The sequence below is a fragment of the Myripristis murdjan genome, chromosome 6 (assembly GCF_902150065.1).
Source record: "Myripristis murdjan chromosome 6, fMyrMur1.1, whole genome shotgun sequence".
NCBI lineage: Eukaryota > Metazoa > Chordata > Actinopteri > Holocentriformes > Holocentridae > Myripristis > Myripristis murdjan.
The window spans coordinates 2,983,630-3,009,541 of record NC_043985.1 but is presented as its reverse complement, the minus strand read 5'-3'; the positions used below and the strand labels follow the sequence as shown (position 1 = coordinate 3,009,541).

The 25,912-nt window shown below is 39.0% G+C and overlaps 1 protein-coding gene across 1 annotated transcript; it reads right to left on the bottom strand.

The window, feature by feature from the left end:
- Positions 1-25,224, bottom strand: LOC115360904 (ethanolamine kinase 1). Its single transcript, XM_030054084.1, has 9 exons — positions 25,084-25,224; positions 20,851-21,113; positions 19,555-19,695; positions 12,221-12,231; positions 11,277-11,408; positions 10,539-10,622; positions 8,702-8,862; positions 4,515-4,588; positions 1-86 (listed from the first exon to the last, which is right to left on the bottom strand). The coding sequence occupies exons 1-9, from the start codon at positions 25,222-25,224 to the stop codon at positions 17-19; spliced, it is 1,077 nt and encodes a 358-aa protein (XP_029909944.1). The 3' UTR covers positions 1-16.
- Positions 25,225-25,912: the final 688 nt, after the last annotated feature.

The window sequence follows — 25,912 nt, the reverse complement described above, 5'->3', positions numbered from 1 at the left end:
CGTTCTAGTCGCTATTCTAACTCAGCGCCAATCCAAAATATTCCTCTTTCTTCTCAAAGTAGAAGTTGAGTCGTGCTCTGGCGTACCTGGAAGGAGAGCACAGGAAACCGAAAAGTCAGAGAATGCAGGAGTTTGCTGTCAACGCATTAACAAAGTAAATCTTGTATGATATAAATACAGACTGCACCACAAGTCACTGTGCACATGTCAAAATGTATCATTCTCAACACATTTCCATTGTTTCAATGCACATTTTAGGGCCACATACATTTGCACTGAAAAGTGAATAAAATGCATGTCAGTATTTAAATATGCCTTTGAATTGGTCGTGCTATTATTACTGTAGGCTTTGTTGTATTAAAAAGCTGCACAAATAGACATTATCCACAGCCTGTTTTGAGAATGTCACAACCTTTATTTAAGAGGATGCATAGTGTGTGCACAGTGCGTGGGAATCTGGAAAAAGCACACATGCAAAAAAAATCATTCTTAACATGTAGCTAAACAAAATGCGTAGAATTATTAATTGTGCTGCCAGTCAGCATCACCATGCTATAGTCTGTAGAGCTGGATTTTGATTTGATTTTCAGGCTTCTGCAGTGTAATTTATTATGTGTTTTGAAAATGAATTTCCCTCTTGCCATTATCATGCACTTTAAAGTGAGTCAGGCTCATAGAAGCAATTAAAAATGGCAGAATTTCAAGTTTCCTTTTTTTCTGTAGAAATGCAGAAAACTCTTACGAGGACGGATCAGAATAAAGGGTTGAGGCTGAAGGATTGTGCTAAATTATTGTGATATGGTGAGTGCATATAATGCAGCAAAAGAGAGCACTAGTCTGCAAAAAAAGAAATGGAATTAGTGCCAGTTGGCAGCAAAACAGTTCTGTGCAGCCCAATGCAAGACAATATGTAAAGAAAAAAAATATTTCGGTACACTTACATTTATAACTATTGTGTTTTTCACTTGCCAGCCTCTATGTATTGTTGTACATTCTGTTGTTTGCTTTGAACAAATTTGGGCAGTTTAAGTAGGCATATAGAGACTATAAACTTTTTTGACCTTTCCTGAGAAAATCTGTATTTGTATAGGTCGGTATAAACAGCCTCAAAAGCAGATCCATCCCAGGCCATCGAAGTAATGAGCTGAAATGCAAATACACACACTTGCAATATCATTTGCACAAATCTGGGTGAAGACATGCTTGACATGTGCCAATATCTCTCCCACTGCCAATATCTCTCCCAAGTGTTTCATGTATTAGAAATGTTTATGACTCCATGTCATACATCATAACACAGGACATTTATTCGCTGCATTGTCTCGTCTGTGTGCTTCAGAAAAGCACTGAATCTGACCACTGCCCCAAAGCCTCGACACGTTTTCACAAGCTAACTGTAAGAAAAGTGGGTTTTGTATTTGTTCATACCATATTGTCAAACACTTCAATAAATCTGATGTCTGAGTGCACCATTGCCCTTGGCCATTATACTATACCATTTGAAATTAAGTGAAGTCTCAAAAGCACAGAAAATGGAAGCATAGCGAGGAGTTTGTCCTTTAATCAGGGCTTTCACTAAACTCCTCAATGTCGAATCGGTTTTCTCTCTCTCTTATTCCTCGCTGAGACAAAAAAGATGATTCAATTATGTGCTTTTTAGGCGCCTCTGTTCCATCACTCTGTTCACCGCCTGTGTCCGCGGACACAACCGCCCTCATGTCACTGTGTCAGAGTTAAGCCTGGCTTGTGCTGTTTCTAATTTCTGTTGTAGTTGCTGTTCTGATTGCTTCACTTTACGGTCACTTGGATATGGAATATGTACTGCTTCAGTCAAAGGAAAATAATGAATTCAAAATTTTGGAGGATAATAATAATAATAATTAGTGTAGCTGAAGTACACATTCAACAAATTCGGCCAATTAATATTCAGTACATTTAAAAAGAAAGTGTTCCTTATGAACAGCACAACCTAATCGAAGATGGGAGTAAAACATTGCTAAAGGAACATTTAATTAAAATGATCAATGAGCAGAGCTTCATTATCAAGAGTCATATGTGTCAATGGTCATGTCATATCTCTGTATTGTATAAAAAAAAGAAGAATCTAAGTTGAATTGCTTTATCATATATTATATTATAATTATTATCTTTATATTGTAAGTCTTACATTTGTGACGACTACACATGTCTCTCTCTCTCTCTGTCTCTCTCTCTTACACACACACACACACACACACACACTTACTCTTCATAAGTGGAAATATTTGGCCCCATAAAATTATTTTGGAGTATTCTCTACTTAAAAGAGCGGCAACCTTCACAGACAATCCCATTCATCCCCACTTTTATTAGGGCCGACACCTAAAACTAGTGTGCTTAACGTTTATCATCATCAGAGATGAAACTGAGACTTTTTCTATTTAAGCAGAAGTAGGGGAAAATGAATTCCCTCCAAAGCAGGTATTCCATTTCACAATGTGCTTTTGTGCACAATTCCCCCAATTTTGCAGTCAGACTATTCCAAACAGTGGGCCTCTTCCTCGTTCATTTCCTCATAATAATGTCTTTGTCAAATAACGGCTCGCCTTGCCAACACGTCCACAAATCTAAACCGCTGACTCGCAGACACTTTCAACACATGAATAAAATCATATAAGGAAAGTAAATATGGACGGTAGAAGGGAGGGCGGGCTTGCATTCCCCTTGTGGCTCCCTATTGTCACATCTACATCTGGCCTTGGTTAGAGCGTAAGGCCTGGGCGACGCCTGTCACTCGTTGGGAAGTCAGTGGAGATTTGGCTCAGGGGATAACAGAGGGAGGAAACAAGCCTAAAGACGCACATGCAGACAGAGCTGAATGCTATCTCCGTATCTCTCTATCCTTAATAGAGCTCGCTATTTACCACAAAATGTTACACCTTGTGTTTTCTCCGTCATCTTGGCCAGTATCATTCAATCTATCAACCAGTCTATAGTTTTATAGCACATTTTATACAGTGGCTGTAGCCCAGTGTATGTATAATTCGTCAAAAACTACAGCAAACAAACAGAGACGTGCAAAGGCACAAACAATAGCAAAACAATAAATGAAAGAATGAAGCAACAAATCAATAAAACAACAAATGAAAAGGTACTTTAAGTAAAAGCCCGGCAAAAAAGATAGGTTTTTTGTTTTTTGATAGGTTTTCTTTTAAAAATGAGCTCCTCAGACCCTCAGGCAGACTGTTCCAGAGACAAGGGCCACAATGGGTAAAAGACATCTCCCTGTGCGTTTTTGTTAAGATGACAGGACGAGTAGGAGGCCAGCTGCAGATGATCTGCAGGACCGGGGCAGGTCACATGTGTGGTGCTAATAATGGACAATGTCAGGGTAGGAGACTGTGGTATGTGCTCATCATCAGTGTTTAAAAATTAAAAGATGAAAGGGAGAACCTTCAACTTGATCACTGACAGTTGCTCTGTTTTCTAGAGCATGAGTGATCAAGGACCCTGAAAGTCATGGTGCTGACAGGGGGAGTTTGGATGTGCGTATATATGCATGTGTATGTGAGGGAGGGATGTAGTTGTACTTTCCAGGCCAGGTATCCCACAGTTACGGCTGATCTCTGAGCTCATTTCAGTTAACCCTCTAGTTAAAGGAAGGTAACCCGACCCTCGCCGTGCACTTTAGGACAACCTCAGCCGGCAGCTTAGTGGAGCAGACGTCTAGCAGGAGCATGTGGCCCAGCCAGGGATGATAGAAGTATAAGTAAGGGAGGACCGACGGCACTGGAACAATAGTGCCTCTGTGCCTCGGCACCCCTCTGGATCACATTTCCTCCGAGGTCCAGATCGAAATGCGGAGGGGGCCCTGTCGCTGATCTAGCAAGCGGGCAGAAAAAGCCACACAGAGGGGAGGGTGCCGTATGTCAATAGTGATTAGGATCACCATCACAACTGTGGCGGGTGTGGGGCACACAGGGAAAGGAGAAAGGAGAAAAAAGGGAGGAGGTGGAGGGAAACATTTCACCCTCGTGAACTTTATTGTCTGGGCTGCGGTAGTGAGGAATGTCTTCTGGACTTGTTTGTAGATAAGAAGGCTCCTACCTGAATCATGAGACGGTACCATTTAACAAATAAAGAAGTTAGTCTTCATTCTCAGGAAAGTCTTGAAGCTTTCATCTTTACATGATGTGTGGGATAAGGATGAAGAAAGGCCAGGAATTTCATATGTAAATATTTGGTCTAGGTTTAAAAGTGACAAGAAGAATAAGTGTGTGCATATCAGGCTTGTTTTATGCCAAATGTGAGATAAAAGTACACTTGAAAAACAAATAGGAAAAAATATATATACAGTACATCCACACACTGGGCTGAAGTTCCTAACCCTTTAGGGCCATTTTTCTTTGTTGGGAAATCTTAATGAAGTTCCTGGTTGTCTAAACATTGCAGTAAAGTATTATGTGGTTGAACTGGATGATGTGAGGTAAAATGTTAAGCTACAGTATCTACAGGTAATTCAGGGGAGCACACACCTTTGGAAGTCAAAGTCAATAGAGGAGTATCGTGCCTGCAGGATGGCCCATAGACCCCAGAAGAAGTTGGATGCCTGGTGGTAGACAGGGAGATAATGTTATTAAAAAATACTGTGGAGCTCTCTGGGTATGAGGTGGCATGATCACTGTCAGGGTTAAGGGTTCTGTGTACCTCAATGCGTAGACCAGGGTCTGCAAAAATGTCTATACACAAAGTAATGTAGAAACCTTTGGAAGTAGGCGTGTATTTATTCATTTGATTGTTATATCACAGACTGTCCACCTCTGGGGTGTTTCCCTACCTTAAGGTCTATTCCTTAAGGTAGGGAAACACAAAACTATTCACATCTAGTCTGACGCCAGTTTTTCATCACTCTCACTGACTCAACAGGCGAATGTTGCTGCAGAGAAGTTGGTTCACTGGTAATCATTTGTCTAGGTAATGCTACAGAAACAACACTGTGAATACAAACTGACAGTTCTCAATAGAAATTCATTGTGGATTCCCATTTTCAGTTGATTGCCGTGTTAGTTCTTTTTGTTCCCACTGGCTGTAGTTGTTAGGGCTTTTATTGTGTAGTTATGTATTCTCAGAAGCTTCTTCACAGTATGACATTGGCATGAAGGAGTTAATAAAGATGGACTGTTTGGCTAGACCTTTACACCCAATGCATGATGGGATAGGCTCCAGTCTGTGACCCTAACTAGGAATAAGCTGGTATGGAAAATGGATTTTTGTTCCGAGTTGTATTTTTGATACTGCAAAATTTGTGTCAGCATTAGTGATATCCTGGGCTAATCCAAAATTAACATCTGACCCATTCAGGGCATGTTTTGACCAACTAGTATAATACTGATTGTAATGGAGTGGTACAATATATATGTGTTATTACTGTAAAATATAACTTTGAAGTTACTTGATGGGATATTTAAGGTTCAAGGGGTTAATCCAGTTGTTTAACTGAGTATTAAGTGTATTGGTCCTTGCTTGCTTTAGTTTTATTGTTTTTAGATTGTTCAGAGTGATGCTCAGAGTGATGTAGCACACAGCTATTTCTTTAAAAGAACAATAATAAATGAATAAATATTGAATTGATACTAAGTACACTATCAGCAGATACTCAATATTGAATAGCAAAACGAGTTGATGGGGACCTTCACACACACATATATGTAAACCAGGGCCATGCGGTCCACTAAGGGCACTAGGCAGCCACCCCTCCTCCAATTCCAGTTGTGAAATACATATTTTCTTTATTTTACATCTAGAAATAAATTTTTTTACAGAACATTGTGTGAATGTGCTCATACGGCCAGCTCACCAATAAATTGTGTCTTTAAACAAACTTGTAACCACAAGTTCCTGCTGCCATGTAGTTCTAATATGCTCTTTTGAGTGTCCAATCGATAGTAATTCAACTGTCAAAAGGCAACTTTTTCTTGCCCCCCTCCTCCAGGGAGGTCAGAGCATAGGGTCAGATGTCAGTGTCTTGCTCAAGAACAAGACAGATGCTAGCTGACATGGAGTTTGAACCTGGGGCATCTGGCTCACTAACCACAGGGCCTTGCTGCCACCCCACAGTCTTTGCAGAACATGGCACTGCAAACCGTTCTGTAGCTATGAAGGTTTGGTTTATATCTGTCATAACTGTACGCTTATGAAAAGCTGTGGTGATGATTTCTTTAAGAAAACTGCCTTCACATGGCTTCACCTTAATGAAAAATTGTGTCAATAGTCCTATTTTTGGATCATCTCATACTCTTAGCCTATACCATTATTGCATATTTTAGATTTCCTACACTTTCTTGAATGCCAAAATCAAAGACTTTTCAAAGACTTTCAAGGTCTTTTTTGTGAAATTCAATAACTAAATTGTCATGTTTTGGAGTAAGACATGACATTGGCCAAATGAGACATTATAGAGGCCTGAATGTTTTACTCCTGGTCCTGTCAAGTCAAGACATCCTGTGAAATCATTAATTTTAAGATTGCTATAACAAATGTCCTCAGGGTTTTCCTCAGGGTGTGTTGATGCTAAGATGGGAAGAGGTCCAAAGAGAAATCAGTTGCTTTTAAGGTTATCCAATCATTAAAAAAAAGAAATAAAGTAAAACAAAATAAACCTTAAGAGTTTTTTTTTTTTTTTTTAAATCTTTTTCCAAGTCCACAAACGTTAAGTATTTCTTAAGGCCTGTGGGAACCCTGTTTAAAACACACTTAAGTGGCTTTATGTTGCAGTATTTTAACTACTCCCTCAACTGTCGCTGCTTGCCAGTTGTACGCTGCACAGTCAGAATGACAAACCTCTGTATTGAATGGTTCCCTCCTTAATGGTTTTGCTCACTTAGGCTTGTGGACTTCCATGCCTCCATAAATTTCTGTTGTTCTCCACCCTTATTGTAAATCTTCATGGTAGGACCACTAATAGCAAGTCCTAATAAGATCCAGACAGGCCTCTGTTCTGTGGCCCAGTGATATAATCACATTTTTATTTGATAATCAAATAAAGGGTGGAATGAAATATTTGCAGAGCAATGTGCGGTTTCCCCTTGGCTTTTTTCCCCTCCCTGGCAGATTTTCATCTCTAATCTCTGTCTTTAGTTGGAGAGAGAGATTGAGCGTGTTTCCATTATGATTAATAACTGCTCTCCATTAAGAGACCATTAGCCTAACGCTAAGCAGAGGCCGCCACTGACAGGGAGCCATTGAGAAAAATGGAGATGAGAGACGTGCGGGGAGGGTGACATCACAGAGCTGCAGACTTTAGCCTCTATATCACGGGGGTTCCCTGTGGAGGAGAGGGAGAGTTGTAAAGACCCCACTGTGTCTTGGCACACTTCGCCTGGGATTAAGATTCGAGGGAAGCAGCTTCACTCCGCAGAACATTGGCGACCAGCCACTCTTTGTCAATGCCACACAGTGGAGACATAGAGCTCCCTTGGATGCAGAGTAGGGAGAAGCCACATGGTTTCCTTGGTTCCTGAATTTTGACCATTCATTTGTAATACAGACACATGATTGGATGTAGTTCCACCCATTTCATTGTTCCAAGCATTTTTTTAAGCGATACAACGTTAAAATGGCATGAAGCCTGCTTCTAACAAATGCAAACTGACTAAACTGAGAATTATTACCATGTTTTGAGATTTTCCAAAGGCAATTACACACAGTCTGACTGTTTATATAAAATGGTAATCACTTCTGAATATGTAAAACTAGATACAACAACATTTACAGGAGAGTAAAATCTTTATTTTATTAATAATTTTTTAAAGAAATGCTTGAGCTTAGTCCCTGAAATATGATATGGAAAATAAAACAATTGCCCCATTTTTTTTCTTCAGTTATCAAGCACAATATATTTGATTTTGACAGCCAGCTGCTTAAAATGACTCGAGTTCGAAACTTGGCTTATTAAGTGTCAGTGATCCATTTCTCCCACTTCCCCCAGTCAAGCGTCCTCGTCAGTTTGTCAAAGAAAATCTGATTTCAATCAACATGATGTTATCGCTTTCTCTTTCTCCATTCCAGCCCATATTTCTTTTCCCCCCTTCTCCTTCTCAATTTTTTTGGCTGAGGCATACATTATTTTAAAAAGCAATATGCTTTCTCATCATTTCTGAGCTATTTCAAGAGACATTCACACCACCCCAAAATTGGTAGGACAATTCTGCATATTGTGTTGAGCTATGAAAGCACATTTAGACAGATAGGCCAGCGCCACTTGAGCCGCCAAAGAATGAAAATTGTGGTCATAAGAAAAATAATTTTGGCTGCTGTGTCTCATTTTTCCCTGCGGCAGTTTCTAATCAACTCAGATGGAGTCCATCAAATTCTGAGCAGCGGTGGGTCAGCTGTGGATCGGGTGGGTTTTCTTTGGGGGAGGTTTTTTTTTTTTTTTTTTTTTTTTTTTTTTTTCTAGGGGGGGGTTGCTGGAAAAGTAAATTGTTAAAATGTGATGCTGAGGTGTTGCCGCCCTGCCATTTCAGAGGTCTGTGCACATATGGATATTGTTGAAATGCACACACTAATCTCATAATATTGAGATATTTGAGCCCCCTCAAAACAGAGCTTACAAAAAGGAAATAACTGTTGATAGATTTGTCACTTAAGTGAAGTCTTTCCAAAGTGTTGTGGCAGTATATAATGACACATTTCAACAAAGTCGGTGGGAGCAGTCACTTACCAAAGAGAATTTGCAGACTTGGATGTAGAGCTGAGTAATTTCTCCTTCTGTAACAGTGACCTCGCATCCTGTGCTGTGTTTGTAACTCTCCAGATAGGCCGTCAGCCAGTCCCTTTGGAGCTCTTGGCCGGGATATAGGCTGTAGTCAACATCATTCACACCTTAAACACACACACACACACACACACACACACACACACACACAAAACATTAACGTGAGTGTAACTGCCTCAGAGTGTTAAAAATCAACACCATGCTATACCATCCATTTAAACAATTTAAACTTTATATAAATGTTTTCATCCATAAGGTGAACTGCAAATATTAGGGGTCTTCAACAGCAGTAATGAGGTTTTACACAGTGATTCTTTATTATTATTATTATTATTATTATTATTATTATCATTATTTAATTTTTTTTTAAATTCTTAAACAGTTCTTTATGTCCTCTTCCTCTTTCTTTATTTTTTCCTCATTTGATTATTACATTATTTCTTTTAACTCAGCTTGGCTTTTATTCACCTTTTATTTATTTGGATTTTTAACTTCAATTTCTCATTTTATTTTATTTTATCATAATTATTTGTTGTTTGTCCAACAATTTATTTGAGGTGTGCTGCGATATGTAAGTACGTTCAGTTCCAAGAATTTTAAGGTGTATAGGTAGGCTACAAAGGTTGTTCTTATGCTGAAATGTGATCAGTCATCATCAAGTCATCATCAAGAAATGGCCACAAACAGATTGGTCAGATAATTCGATTGGCAATTTGCTAAAACAGTGTTGGTATGACAGCAACAAAAGCCTGCACCTAACCATAAAGCTATAATTATGTGGCTGCATTATGCCCAGAACGATGGAGACAGGAATGACAAACAAGAACAGCTCCTCGTATGAATTGAATTTCTTGAATCATTTTGTCTGCAAATGATACAGCACCAATGTTAAACTTTTATTTGATCTTATGAGGAAACTCTGTTTGCAGAGTCAATGAGTATGGCATCAAGCTCACATGTGCAGACGCATACACAAAAACACACTAAAAATCCAGCAAATTAGAATCATAAGAAAGAGATGAAGTTTCATGTGATACATACAGTTAACCATGGTTTAAAGAATATAGATGTGTATGCAGAAACAAAATTTGGTTAAATAGAAAATAAGTTTTATGTTTTAATTCTGACCTCCCTTATTTAACAGGGATTTGACAAAAGGGCACAAAGGAGTAAATAGTGGTGCAAAGGGACAATGCAAGCCATTCTGAGGACCCTGTCACTAAAAGGTCAGTGCTTATCAACACTGGAAAATTTGCTGTGGACATGACTTTTAGGCTCGCTACAGTCACGAGCTGACATGACCAGTTTCCAAGATTGTCCTGAATCCAAGCTAAATAGCAAATGTTCCAGTGTTAATAAGTGTTGATTTTTCAGTGTCAATCATTTTATGTTTTGACTGGAGAGTTGACTGTCCACTCAGTGATCTGTCATGGCTGTGGGGTGGCTGCTCAGAATTTAATTGTGTTAAATTAGGAGATTCTTCCATGACTTTTAAATTAAAAGGAGTTTTTATGTTACACAGGTGGTATATATCAAAATCAGAAGCAACCTAATCACATTCTATATGCACTAATTGATCATGATGAAAAATGGGAAGATAACTGGATCTCATCAACAAGGGAAAACAGCCTTAGTACACACCAGTGCAGACAACAGACTCTCCATATTACTCTCCATATTTACATTCAACATTCTATATATATGCAAATATATGTATTGGCCCCAAAGAAGATCTGCAGCTGAACTGAAGTATACTTCATTGTACATTACAACGTCAACCTACCAGCAAATTCATTGAAGTGATTACCAATATCGAATGCCTGGTAGTTGTAATCGGCATATTCATAGTCGATGAATTTCACCATTCCTGATAGAGGAGAGGAAAAGTAACAATGGTTACCAGGACAACATGATGAACATGAACAAGATGAATCTTAGGTATGGGGCATGTAACTGATGATTCTCCGTCCATTAATTAAAGTACAGTGACAGGTGGGAGTCAAAGTAATGGAGAAATGGAGTCTCTATTGACTGAGAGTCACCCTTAGCGTCCTTGTAAAGTAAGATCCTCACAATACCCAAGGATGGTAAATAGCCTTTTGTGAGGGGGAAAAAAAAATAATAATGGGAGACTTCAAAAGTGGTAAGATATTTAATAAAGTGTGAAAGTATATTCAGTAGATGTGTGCAAAGGTTCTCTTCTGTGTGTAAAATAAAAGAGAAGAGTCATGAACCCTCTGTAAGCTACATTATTTCAAACTGTTGAAAAGGAAACGGTTCGTCCATTTCACCATTTCGCTTCAGTGACATACTGAGACACTTGAGACACAGCTAGGGCTCCACTTAATGAGTCTCAGATAAAGCAATCTTTTATTCCTAACAGCATTCAGTTGGTGCGATTGCTTCTGATTGATGGAAGTCTGCTATGTACCCACATAATAATTCTCAGACCCGCTTATTTCAGCACTACCCTCACAATGTGTCGATTTCCTCCAACACTGGTGATTTGGCAGCACCTCACCCTCTTTGTGGTTGTAGATTATGTTTTTCGTCAGAAGGTCATTGTGACAGAGGACGACTGGTGAGTCAATCTGAGAGAGGTGTCTCTTCAGCGACTCCATTTCAGCTGACAGTATCTCAAAACTGGGCACCTCTTGTAGAAGCACGGAACTGTGAAAGACAAAACGAGGGAAATTATTTGTCTTGTGAGGCAGCAACCCAGACCGGTTGGGGTGGTGGCACTTCTGCCATCCATAGAAATCATTTCAAATGTTCATTTCTGTCTTTTGGATCTTTTAACTCTTAAGTTTTTTAGTCACTGCTCCAGTTTATCTGCTTTGTATACATTTATACAGACCTTCTAAGCTAAATGGTTTTATTCATGAGTTTTCTTAGCTCCCCTCTTTTGTTATACCAAAACATGCTAGAATAATCATCCTTGGTGACTTCATTATCCATGTATATTCCGTCTAACCCCATTTCCCATGATTTTATCGATCTTAGAGTCTTTTCTTTTCCACCAATCAGGACACTGCATAATAGCATAAAACTGGCTAAAGTTGACTGATATTTAAAGCCAATCAGAACTGCATTCTGCAATTACATCTCTGGAATTACAGATTTGAACCATTACTCCTCAGTGAACTGCCTAGATAATTTTCTAGTGAAGTATGAAGTTATTATTATGGATCTCCCATATTGTTTAGGAGTCTGTTTACATTGATATAGGCTAGTAAAAATAACATTCATTTTGTAGGAAAGTGAAAATATGAAACAAAAACTGGCTAATTAAACCTAAATAAATAAAACTTATGAGAAGGTCCAGTCCCTACAGTGTCTGCTTTGAAAAATTCTGGCCCTTGGACAAATGACCCCTGCTCCACTGAGGTGGCTTTAGTTAAGGTGACAAATGACTTACTCCTTGCTGCAGATAAATAGAAAAGCTCAGTTCTGGTCCTGCCAGACTTGAGTGTGGCCTTTGATACAATATAATATATAATATCCTTTATTTAACCAGGTAAAAAACTCATTGAGATCACTCCATCATTCCACAGTGTCATGAAACTCGGGTTGGTCCAAAATGGTCTGCTCTCAACTTCTTTACACTCTGATCTGTCTAACAGAACCTTTTTCTGTTGTGGTTGGAAATTCCCTTTCTTATGTTTCCCATTTCACTCATGGTGTTCCTCAAGGGTCAATCTTGGGTCCGTTTCTGTTCTCTATTTATATGTTGCCCTTGCGTCAGGTCATTAGTAAACATAATGTACAGCGCCATTGTTATGCTGACACCCAATTTTGGCCTGTTACAATCCACTAATCATAGCAGCCTATCCCAGCTTACTGCCTGCCTTTCTAATATCAATTGCTGGATTTCCCAAAACTTCCTCAAACTTAATGATGATATAAAAGGAAATTGTCTTGTTTGCTACACCCAATTCTTTCAGTCAGATAGTCTGCAATCTTGGAGCCCCATCACATAACATTAAGCCTGCAAATGGGGTGCAAACTTCAAGAAATTGGGTTTTTTTATTCTGTCCTTTGAAAGTTAGTTCAAAAAGTACACTCAAAAAACTTTCACTAAACAATGTACACTCAAGAATTAGATCCTTCTTATTTGCACACACACACTTAATTTGTATTAAGTGTGTGTGTGTGTGTGTGTGTGTTTGTGTGTGTGTGGGTGGTTGGTTGGTTGTGGGGTTGGGGGACGGGGTAACACAGTGTTGTCCATGCCTTTATTTTCTCATGTCTGGATTTCTATAATGCCCTCTTCACAGATATTATTCAGAGTTCCCGCTCCCAAAAAATGCTGCTGCTAGGATTGTCACCAGTTCAAGACAACAAGATCATATATCTCCAATTCTGGCCTCCCTGCACTGGCTTCCTGTTTATCTTTGAACTGATTTCAAAATTTTATTGTTGACCTTCATGGATTTACATGACCAAGTTTCTAATTATATCAAAGATCTACTAACCTCTTATAAGCCTGGGTGCCCACTTAGATTGGCTGATAGGGGCCTTCAGGTCATTCCTAGAGCCCAACTAGTGACTATGGGCTATTGGGCTTTTGCAGCCTGGACCCCCGACTTACTTGCTGAGATGCTAAATTTGCTAAATCTTCACTGCTTTTAAATCTCTTCTCGATGATGATGATAATGATTATGATGATGATGATGATGATTATTGTTTATTAAAAGTATATTATTATTAAAAGCCTTTATGACTGTGTGAATTATTACTTTATTTCATTGTATTTAATTATATTTAAAAGTGCTATATAAATAAAGTGAATCACTTTTATTCTTATTACGAAATTGTCACTTTAACATTTTGAGAAGTGTTTTGTGAAAAACTCCTTTGATTTAATGCCATATAAGACAACTTGATAGCTTGGCACAGCCATACTCTCATTTTGTTGGTGATTCTAGCAGTTTCTGTCAAGAAAAGTTACGCTGTTGTCCTGTTCCTGTTTTCCACCTCAGTGCACCGTAGCTTCTTGCTGTCATCATCGGCTAAGCCACATCTGTAGTTCCTCAAAGGACACTGACTGACACTGACTCTGAGTATGGTCAGGTGCTTTTGGGAATCAAACAAAAATGAACTCTCAACATCAGCTGACTGCACCAGGTCAGCAACTTCACAGACTGGCAGTAAGACATAAATCTTTTATTTTTAATTCTTTAGGAAAAAAACACAAATCGTAAAAGAACACTTACACATTTGTGACAATTAAACAAGGTGCTACAATTTACCAGTCTACCAGCATGTGACTGCTTATAGACCAAAAGATACCAAAATGATGAGAGATGCAAAACATTTTCAAAGTTTAAAAAAGCATGCACATTTAAATAGTAAATACATGTGCTGTAAAGAAAAACATATACCACCATGTGGCATTTCGGGTGCAAAACCTTTTTCATGTCTGTTATTATTATTGTTATTATTATTATTATTTTTTCCTTTCCCCTTTTATTTATATATTGTTCTATTGGTTGCCCATGTTAAATTATTTTTGTTATTTTTGTTCATGTTTTCAAGGTATCTTATTGTTTTGCTATTTGTATACAGGCGGTACAGTAAGTGAATACTGAAAGTGTTTGTGAACCATCAGCAAGCGCCTGGGGGGTCCCAGCCCCCTTTGAGAAGCACTGCTCCAGACAGTGCTGTTTGGTTTTATTTTGGACATACTTAACATCAGGATATAATTTGGGCACATAGGGATGGGATGCTCCTCTCAGTTACATCCCCTTTGTGTGATTTAGGCTCATGCATTTTTCAGCATCACATAAATATATGGATTTTGGCTTGTGTTGGCCATTTATTACATACAGGATACAGTCAGTGTCCTCCACTGTCGACATGATGGAGGTTCCTCTCTGACTGCAGCTGCATCAAAACAATATGTGCAGTAAATCCTGCAGTGTGATTTCATTTTCTTTGTACATTTTAGTCATTATTTAACAGCTCATTTATGCTTTTGGTAAAGTAATTTCTCGGTTAAAGGTTTATTGTAGCCCACACTCTCATACACCATTGAAATTGTGTGGTGGATTTTCTGCCTTAAGGATCAGCAAATGTAAAGGAATTTCATTGGTAAGAGGTTTTAAATGCCAAATATGCAAATATGACCTGCAGAATTACAAGGAAATACAAAACATCATGCACAAGATAGATATTTTCTATTTGATGCAATGCTGCAGCCATAAAACAATGTCATCTTTGGTTTTACTATTTCAAACAATATGAGTGTGATGTAGCTTCAGTGAAGTGCTAGAACCAGCAGATACAGGATATGTGACATTGTTGTACAATATGAAAAAAAAAAATCTCATTTTGAGGCTACTTAAGGGGAAATTGAACGCAAAATCAGAGTTCAGTCAGTTAAAAAAGAGACCTTGAAGCAGTTTGCAAATACATAAACAAATAGATAAATAGCTGGTCTCTCCTGCAGTCTTGCAAAATAATTTTTAAATTAACATGTAAAGCCAAATGTGACTAATTAAGTGATAATCTGAGTTGAAGGTGTTAAAGATGCTAATATTGGAAGAAAAAACCCCAAAACCAAACAAAAAACTTACAAATTAAATGTAGAAATAGCATCATCAGCCTTCAAAAACCTATATAAATCATACCTGAGTATTCTTTCAAAATCTTACTTGTGCCTCTTTAAGAAGGAAAATGACACTTCAGGTTGTCGAAGAGGAAGCAGGAGAAATTGTTGATGCAGTTGATGCCGCTGGCTGAAATATCAACTGGCCTACATACATAGGTACCATTGGTAACTTTACTATTTTACTTTTCTTTTCAGGGAACAACATATTTGTAAATTGAAAGAGTTCAGAGAGCCTCGTGGTGATCTTATGCTTTGTTTTCACTCCACTGATTACTCTATCTATCAAAGACCGCACTAATGTCCTTGGACGTCAGTACAAAATGCACCTGGAAGAAATGCTGTGCAAGCATTCCGTCTCCTAATTAATTTTCATGTTTCCTTTTCAGTCGTCAGGCCAGGACAAGAGGGTAATTTAAACACTGTTCTACCTATTTATTCGAAAGGGAGCAAACAGATGCTCCGGTATTATACACACTTGTCGACATAATTTAGTGAGGCCTGTTAGGAACGCACAATAAAAGCAGAGGAGCGGAACCTTGTTTACAGTCATGACACAGAGGCTCCGCTGCCTTATACAACTCCTCCTACACACCCTCAGCCACAGATCGAGTCATTTTGAATATTATGTTGCTCTAGTCTGTTCGGTCAGTCTGTGGCTCTGCCGTGGATGGATGGGTTGGGAGCTCATTCGTGCAGCCCGCCTTTATTTAATCAGTGTGTCTACAATATGTGTCAAAAATAACTTTCCTCGCTTTTGAGTTTTCCTGCTTTTGATAAAAGTCACAACTTTATCCACCAGGTTGCTTTTCCTTCATGCAAAAACACAATTTCGGCGTTATTGTATACCGGAATGGTGCAAGTATTGTAAATTGAATTTTCCAAATTGCATTTTCAAAAATGACATGCCTAAAATATAGTTGCCCAAGTATTTGATTCGCATTTATTAGCGTATGCAATCTTTCTGTCATAAAAATTAGATCCTCTTTGCCATGCATAATTTATCTAACCCCTCTCTTATCATATGAATAAAAACACACAGTTCTTTGGTGAATTACCCTGATTCCTTTTCACTCATCCATTTCTTTAAACTAACAAATTCACTTTATCATAGAGAGCCCACGATTACTTGGAGTCAAAAGCTAAATGAAAGACTTCCATTGACTTTAAATGGAAACCTGTCGTCTTGCCATCAGATCCTTTCCTCTCTCTCTTTTCTCCCCTTTTCATGAAAACAGTACATCAAGTACGTTCGCCTCCTGCTCCCAGTCAAGTCTCAGTAAGGTAATTAGTGGAATTTCCTCCTCTGGCGCTTCATTATCAATGCACCTTATTTACATATGATTTCAAACACCAGCCGAGCACTGATGATTTTTTTCCCGCTTTTCTTGTGCAGTTTTATGTGATTCGTGGGAGTGCAAACGGGAGACATAGCAGGGGGCCTTTGGGAGAAGAGGAGGTTGCGCTGTCTTGCTTTCCATTACTTTTCTCTCCCATCTCTGACTACTACTACGTTTTCCCTCTCTCCAAACCTTGCAGCTGCTGAAGCCTTTTTCTCTCCCTCCTTCTCTCTCTCTCCCTCCCTCTCTCTCTTTCTGTCTCTCTCTCTCTGCACAGCGGGAGTCTTGAGAGCTGAAGACCTCCTCTGCAGGTGCAGCCTCTTCCTGCTCTCTCTCTCTCTCTCTCTCTCTCTCTCTCTCCCTCTCTCTCTCCCTCTGCCTTTCTCTTGCTGCCTTTCTTTTTCCGTTTCCTCTGAAGATGACATTCACACAGGCACTCATACATTCTCAAGTACAAAAGTATCTCTGATGCCTGTTTAAACCTCCTTTGCCTTTCTCTTTCTTTTGCCTCCATGCCTCTCTCTCTCTCTCTCTCTTCTCTCTCTCTCCCTCTCTTTCTCTCCCTCTGTGTGTGTGTGTGTGCTTGTTGTGTGTGCGAGCACTTGTAGACGACGAATATTCACACAAGCAGAAATCCTTGGACACACACTCACGCATACGCACACACACACACACACACACACACACACACACACACACACACACGCTCAGATATGCTTTAACCACAAACCTTGTCAACTTATCTCATTTAGAATTGTACTATAATATACCCCATTACTTTATAGGGTTTTTTCAACATGCTCTGCAATGTCCTCTCCTGATATTTTCCAGATCACTTCCAGTTGTTCTGACTGTATTCTTGACTCCTTTCAGGGAGCGGTAGGCTGTGTGCTGCTCAGACACACAAATGTCTCACAATATAGCACCATCTATTGGGCCTCTAAATGTGGTGCAAACTGGTCCTCTGCTGTAGATGCACGTTACTCTTCGTCTAAAGTCTTTATTTTATCACAAAAGAATGCACGTGAATACTTATTCACATTGATAAAGCACTCTTTAGGTGCCACATGGTAGTAATGATGAGTGTCGATCCAAAATGACATATCTATCTTTTCAAAAGTGACAACTACTGCTGTAAAATGAGTCTGACACTGAAACATTATGATACCTCTGAAAAAGATAGCGGATAGTTCTCAGTTGACAAAATGATAACATGTCTACAGGCAGGAATCCGTGCAGATTTTGAACTTGAGGTAATGATATTTTTCCAAAATGGATATGACAGCGTCATGGGGTTGAAATGCTGAAATACTGGAGGCAGCAATGATACACTGATTGAGAAAATGTTAGTCGTCTGTGTCTTGTCTTCCTGATTTCAGAAAGGTTACTGCAGTCACACTGGCTTTCTCTTAGATCTCTGATGGACTTTTGTCTCTCTGAGTCCAGGAAGCTAAAACTTTTTCTTATCATGAAAAACCTTCTCCTCCACAGTTCCTCTCTGTTATGGATGGCCCACTCTGCGGCTAATTGCTTTGCATGCTTGCTAAAACACAGAAGAGACTACAGTTGTTCAAAAAGTGGACCCAGGCCTTTCCAGCTCCGGTCTGTGTGGACTTCCGACCCCTTTGCTGCATACATAAACAAGGCTGAGGGTTTGACTGATAAAGAAAGGCCTTGTAGGAAACCAGCGGCTGAGCATCTGCTTCTTTGTAGTGTCTCGAAACCCCCATCTCACCTCTCACCTCTTGACCCCCTTTCAGAGATAGCGCAATGTCATTGCCACAGAGGCCACTCCCCCACCTCTTCTGCTAGGCCAATGCCAGCTGACGGTGGTAACCTCTGTCCACATGGTAAGAGAGGCGGCTGTGACTGACTGACTGTGTCAGAGACTGTCAACACACAAACAAAACACACAACCACAAATTGACGACTATCTTTTGCTTTGACAGCAAGTTTGGCAGCAAGTTTGATGCGAGGAAATGTACTAAAAGAAAATGGATACTTGCTAAAATGTTGTCGCTTTCTTTCCAAGGACTGAATGGAAGAATATCTAGCACTACCACTGGGGTGCCCTCAAACAAGTCACTTAGTCTCTGTTAGGATTATAGGCCTCCATATAGTTTTTTCCCTTGACTCTTCACATTCATGTTTGAATCTGATTCATATCTGATATCAGTGTAAATAGATCTCTGTCCCTGAAAATTCCCACATTTACATCAAGGATGCATGCTGGATGACATGATATTTGTGCAATAGACCATCATGACAATGAATGAAATAGCAGCACACTCACTGATTTCTCAGGTTATTTGCTGTGAAGGATGGATGACAGTTTGTCAACTGGAGGAAGGCAAGATGGTGAAAAGGGCTTGACACATGGATTGACACATTTCCACACGTCTAATTCTCTTAACCTCTCTCAACTGTCCTTTGTTATTGTGGCTGCTCTTCTCCATTTTTTGTTTTGACTTGCCACTGCTGGCACTGAATCACGATGTTTACTGTAATGTCAGTGAACACAGTGAAGAAAAAAAAGCAAAAAAAAAAAGAAGTATGGTCTGACCATTGTCACAGCGGTCACATCGCTTTGTATGTGTATCCAATCCAAGATCATGTATGAAAGTGGCCCACATCTGATTTGAAAATATCTGATTTTTGTGTTCACACAGCTAAAAAAAAAATGCAGGCAAAAAAGCGCCTCCAGTTCAGTTGCATATAGTTCCCCCTTAAAGACTGTGTCAGGAGGGCTGTTACTAATACAAGCACGAGAGCTCAGGCACCTTTTAATAGGTAAAATCAATGAAACAGTGCACTCAGATTTAGACTATGTAACAGACTGTATTGCTCACCTTTGCTTGGATGGAGCATTACTGATACTGTCCTGCGCCAGTGAGAGAAACTGGGACATTTTGGTCCATAGCAAAGGTTCAGCAGGCAGATTACATTTGTGTTGGATTGAGTGGATTTTCCCCATCTCTGCTGCAATCAATCTATGGAGAGAAAACATTTTCCCAGATGAGTTCGGGCAATATTGCAAAAACAACCATTATCAGAGAAGAAACACAACTCCCTTTCCATTTAGCACCCTTATCTTGCATTTCTTTTCAACAAATGGGGCGCCGTTTCATTTGTGACCTTTTGACCAGTTGAGTGCTTGTTCACGAGGCGTCTCAGTGGTGACATTAAATTTTCTAGGTATTCCCTACAGAGGCTATCAGAGGGAGCAAGGTGATTGATGTCTATCATGGCCCTGGGGTTCGGCCTTGGCTGTCTGCGTTGCGTCCTACTGTCCTGCGCTTAGAATAACGATACTGGCCTCTTATCACAAGAATGATGGGTGGAACAGGGGGCATGACTAAACAACATTGCTCAACATGAAACATGACTCAGCTAAAATATTTAAAACCCCTCGATCAGTGTGGTTGAAATGCTATTGGGCACAAGGTTACCAACATCCTCTTAGAAAAGACAAGATAAAATTGTTAGGTTTTACCATATCCTTTATCACTTCATGGGTTTTTATTGACATATTCATTATATGGTCTCATGAATTACTTTCCATGTAACCTGCATAACTTCTGGGGCATTGACGATTTGATAACTACCAAACTATATAATAACTCATCAAAATGTCCCTCTAAATTGATTTAAAATGCACTTAAAAAATCTCTTAATGTAATGTACTGCAAAACAAATTTACATGACATCCTTACATTCCCAAACATTTATGACTTCATATTTATAACTGATGATGTTATAATGAAACTTGCTAATGATGTAATTTTTAATTTACTTTTCAAGAAGAAGAAAAAATTAACTCAGACTTAATATATTATTACATCATCTGTTTGTATCTGACACCCCTTATGAGTTCATAATGGCAAATGTATCAATGTGATACATCATTATTACATTACCAGTTACATTTTTACACCCCTTATGCAATATAATGCTTCATGCAGCACGTTTACTTTCAGCCAATGTAGAGCATACTACAACATTGTTGCATTATCAGTTGCTAAAGGGCAGATTAAATATTTCACTGTTGGCTGAAAAATGTTCTGCCTATGGAAGGAATATCTCTTTGAATTTATTGACTTTATAGAAGAAATAAAAATCAAAACAGTCAAGCTTCAGTTAAAGACCTGTAGATGGAGGGTTGATGGAGGAGCTCATCATCCAGAACTGCTCCCCTCACAAACTCGTAGCAAATGCCATTCTGGAAGCTGCAATAGATCTGGGGGCCGCAGCCGTGGGCGTGGAAAACCTGGAACATCTCCACCTCCCTGTCCCTGTTCACATAGAGCTCCGTCATTCTGCCGTACAGTCGCACCAGAACGCAGCCAGGCTCCTGGAGAGAGCCCATGAAGCAGCCTGTCAGCTGGTTGGTGATGCCTTCTGTGAATGTCTAAAAGTTAAAGGAAAACAAATACAGAATGTAAATCCAGTGCTGTACAGTGCAGTACTTTTTGTTTGGGTTTTTCCAAAGGCGATCATGCAGGTAAACCTGAGAGGGACAAAACATTTCACTTTCACACAGGCTTTTCTTTCTTCTTACTAGTACTGCCATCAATCTAGAAATGTAAGCTTAATGTACTGCTGCACTCATTGTTAGCTCTGGATAAGAGCATAAAAAAACATTTCTCAGCAATAATGAGACAAATTTTGAAAGATGTCACACAATGGACATCTATTTCAATCTCCCAAACCTCCTTAGTCAAGCCAGAGTATATTCAGCACAGTAATAGTCTGCTAAGAGTCACTGCACAACACTTCCATCAAGGCTGATTTTCCAACAGCCTTGTAAAATTGCAGCATGACAGTGCAGCTTAGCAGGCAGTTACATCATTATTCCTTTATTGTTCTATTAGTGAAATTATATGGAATGTGGAAGACTCACTCTTCCATAAATCTTAAAAACCTAAATATCTTCCATCAGTTACTGTAGTAAACTACTTGACTGAGTAATTACAAGTAATTAATTAGTAGTATGTTAGTAGTATGCATGCTATAGCAATTAATTAGTAGTAATTATTAGTTTGTTTGCTTGAAAAAAAACTTGAATGAGACAGTAAAAAGTGGATCAATAATTTAAAATGTAGGTGTTTCAGATAATTAATGGTCAGCATTGGTATATTTTTCTATCAAGACATGCATGCATGCATGACAGAGAGTTTGTTAATTAATGAATGTTAATGACTATATTAGTATATCTGTAGCTGCTGTTTGACTGCAATCAATTTGGAATTACAAATAGTCTGAATAAGAAGCTTTGCAAAAATCAGTCAGTTATAAATCAGTTATGATTTTTGTGCTCTTTTTGTTTTGATTTAATCACATGGTGTGTGTGTGTGTGTGTGTGTGTGTGTGTATGTCTGTGTACTTGTACTTGTTTCAGTGAGGACCAGAGCAAATTTTTAAATAAACAGAGTGGGGACATTTCTAGGAAGTGAGAATATTTTGGCTGGTTGTCATAACTACAAAGGCAAATTCTGGCTGACTGGTTAAGGTTAAGGGTAAGGTTTTAAAAAATACACTTTTTGGTCAAATAGGGCTGCTATAATTTATGGTCCAAATTCTTAACGCAAACCTGTACACCACTGGTGAAAGTCTGACAAAACCCTGAGTAAAAATGTGTCTTGTTTTTGATTGGCCACAGAGCTGCCTGCATCATTCATGGAGGATGATAATTTGCTGCCGGTTTGCCTTTGTCGGTAACAAAACCTAAACTAAATGACATATTAAAGTAGGAATATCAAAACTTCAACCACTGCCATATGACATACACAAACAGTTATATACAGTTCTTGTGTACGTACAGGGTTACATAGATAAATTTAAAGATGTGTTACATCCTTGGCACTTTGATTCAGTCATTCCATTCCACTGAAAAACATCAAGTGCTACTTTGACTGTACAACAATACAGCTGCAGCTTTTTGTTGGCGATTAATTGGTTTATGGTGGACTGTACATCTCCTGTCTGTGTTGTACTGTTTGTGGACTACAATACCACAGTGGCTACTGTTTGCCTACAAAGCCTCTTGTTGTCATTCGGTGGGTTTTCAGTAGTTCTCATTCACTCCCACAGTCTCCAAGGCCTCTCCTGTGCCTCTGATGGAATCGCCACGCAACACAATTTTTCATCTGGGTCGAGAGTGAACAAACATGGCTGCCTTGACATCTGATGAAGTATTTATACCAGTGGATTGAGGCCCAGTCGAACGCAGACAGTGACATTGTGATAGAATGCCTTTTGCCAGGTCTCTACAGCTGACCAACAGATAAATTATTTGAACTTTTCTAAAAAAAAAAAAAAAAAAAAAAAAAAAGCAACGTGAGCTTTTTCACTTAGTTAATACATTTTGTGACTGCAGGTACTTTGATATAACAATAATTACCTAACTAAAAATATATTAACAGAAAAATTAAGTAAAATTCTTGAATCAAGCATTATCATCATCATCATCATCATCATTATTATTATTAGTAGTAGTTTTAACAGCTGATATAGCTAAAGTTTTGCTTACTAATTCTACATATCTTATCCCTTCTTGCACAACACTTTGTAAACTCCACTTTTGGTTAAAAAGCATTTTTTTTTTTTTTTTTTTTTTTTAAATTTATCTAGAGAAGAGAGTTTACCATTCAAGTAACAGCTCTCAAATCATGATTTAATCAGACATTAGTTACATAAAATACAGGTACACAGTAATTGTGTAGATTACAGGAGAGAGCTTTCCTTTTCCTGTACAATATATTCTGTATATTCCAGACAAAGCAACACAGTACATAAATGAAGGGGCTGCCGGGAGTTTTGGGGGTTGAAAGGAAACATCTACCCCTTTGTGTACATTTGTGGACCTGATCGAGATTGAGAGGTCACCCACCCAATGTGCTGTCACCTAACAAACATAAACCCTATTTCTCTGAAAGATTGGACCTTGTGTTTGCACATGGGACCAGCGTGGGATTATCCTGCTTCGAACAGATGCCCAGTGAACACAATTCCCATTTTCCAAAAAAAAAAAAAAAAAAAAAAAAAAGAAGAAAAGAAAAAAAAACTGCTGTTGTTCTCCAGTAACCTTGGCTTTTTCTGCTGATTTTACAATGTTAAGGAATATCTAGATTTAATGCTGAATGCTACAACACATAAAGCTGACAGTCTCCTGCTCAAATTCCTAAAATCCACTAAGCCTGTCACATTGGGTCTCACTGGGTCATATTGTGTTGGAGTTCACATGGCATCACTGCTGGATTTATCAATATGCATATGTATAGCTTGGTGATGTTTTGAGCTGAAACAAACTCCAGCATCACTACAACCTAGACTAGAACTAAGAATATGGTGGGTTATAATTATTTTTTGGAGTGAGTTTGTCAAGTCTTTTTGGAATAAATATGTTATATCTCATATGGAGTGACATTTTTTACAACAACACCAGAAAACTATCAACTTTATTTCTCAGTATGTAAATGCGCATTGAGTGTATATATTGGAGCTATGACCCAACTGAATACTTATAAGCTCATTAAATTGAAAAATGGTGTGGTACGATTGCACATCTAACTAACTTATTTTTATTTAATTCAGCAACTTTAATCCATGCAGCTTCCCTTTTTATTTTGCGTCTGTTCTTTAAGAGAGGGATCATTCAGGATTTTTCTCCATGCTCTCTCTAGCAAGACAGGAGGAGCGTGGATGGGGATGTGTCATGAGAAGAGATCAATCCACCAGACGCCTGATATTCTATTTGTTAACACTTCCTGCAGAAGCCTGAATTTGAATAAAGCACACCTCTACTCCACTTTTGGCACAGCCCTCTTGCCAGAAGCTTGGAATCTTTTCATGCTTACCTTCCTGCAATCCCTTTCAAAATGTTTTAAACCCTCGGTGATTGTAACATCACTAAATCACTGTATATTTACCCTAATAACATCCAGTGTCTATAATGGAGCTTAAGGGTTCATCGGGCTCTCTTAACAAACTGAACTGGCAGTACAGCCATCAAACCTGCATGTGCTCAGTTGTGACTGAACAATCCACAAGGAAGCAGCATGATTTCTGATTTACCTTATGGATGGCATGTTGTTTATGCAGTCTGTGTATTGTGTAATCAGTACAGTACAAGGTGAGCACACAGTTTCCATATGATCTGGAGTCATGCTGACAGAGGTCTCATCTGCCAAATAAATTGGGTAGCTCCTGAGCTAAAAACTCTTGAAAAAATATGGCACTCTACTGAACGTCCAACAGAATTAACACTAAGCTAGCAATGACATTAGACAGATACACAGATAGATGTACATTGACACTGACAAGTCAGTACAATTTAGAATGAGAGATGGAATCAAAACATCAAGACAACATTCACTTGCCTTCATCTGAATGTCCTGTGTCCTCCACTGGGGACGGAGTCTACTCAGGAGGTCTAGGATGCCTCCTCGAGGATTCTGCTCATCCACATAAATGTCCAGATGGAGAAGCTGGTCCTCAGCACCAACACAATGACTATCCATACTGAAAAAAAGCAGATCTAAAGGTTCCACAGTCAAAAACCTGAACTTGGTCAGAGGTCCACAGGTCCAGAATTCGGCCAGATCACAACCTCTTAGGATAAAGTGTTATTCCGTTTTAAGACTAGATGAATGGTGTGCTCACGCCCCCAGTGCATGAAATGTCATGCAAAGTTGGGATACTATTTTGAGTTTAGACAGATCAAAGTGAGTTTAGGCTCTAGACAGACGAGATTGAAATGTGGTAGACACACACCCAAGGATGAATTGGTTATTGCCCGTTTGAACTGACGAGTTGTTTTCCTTGGTCTTATTGAAGAATGTGAGGTAATCCACAAGAGAGCTTTGCAATGTAATGTTGCAGCATCGAGTCAAGAGCCATTGATTGTGTTTAGATGTCACTTAGATTGTCCACCTGTGTCCAATGACTCAGCACACCAGCTCGCTTATCAGGGGCCAATGTTCCTATGGGCATCTTCATCGCACCGCTGCAACATGTTTGTGGGGAGGTTTACATATTAACCACTGGTGGTTGGACCTGGGGCAGACACAGTGCTGTAGCTGGTCTGCTATGATCTCTTTTTGTGCTGGAGATAATTGGAATGCAGCGAAAAAACTCCTAGCGAGAAACAGACGTTGATCTTGAAGCTCTGTAACAGCCGCATGGCGATTCAATGCTACATTTATAGCC

Excerpts from the sequence above, each read along its gene's own strand:
- LOC115360904 (XM_030054084.1), bottom strand. The coding sequence starts at position 25,224 with ATGGATAGTCATTGTGTTGGTGCTGAGGACCAGCTTCTCCATCTGGAC. Across the intron at positions 8,863-10,538 it reads TCACTTCAATGAATTTGCTG|GTGTGAATGATGTTGACTAC; the intron begins GTAGGTTGACGT and ends TGTGTGTTTAAG. Across the intron at positions 87-4,514 it reads ATTGACTTTGACTTCCAAAG|GTACGCCAGAGCACGACTCA; the intron begins GTGTGTGCTCCC and ends CTCTCCTTCCAG.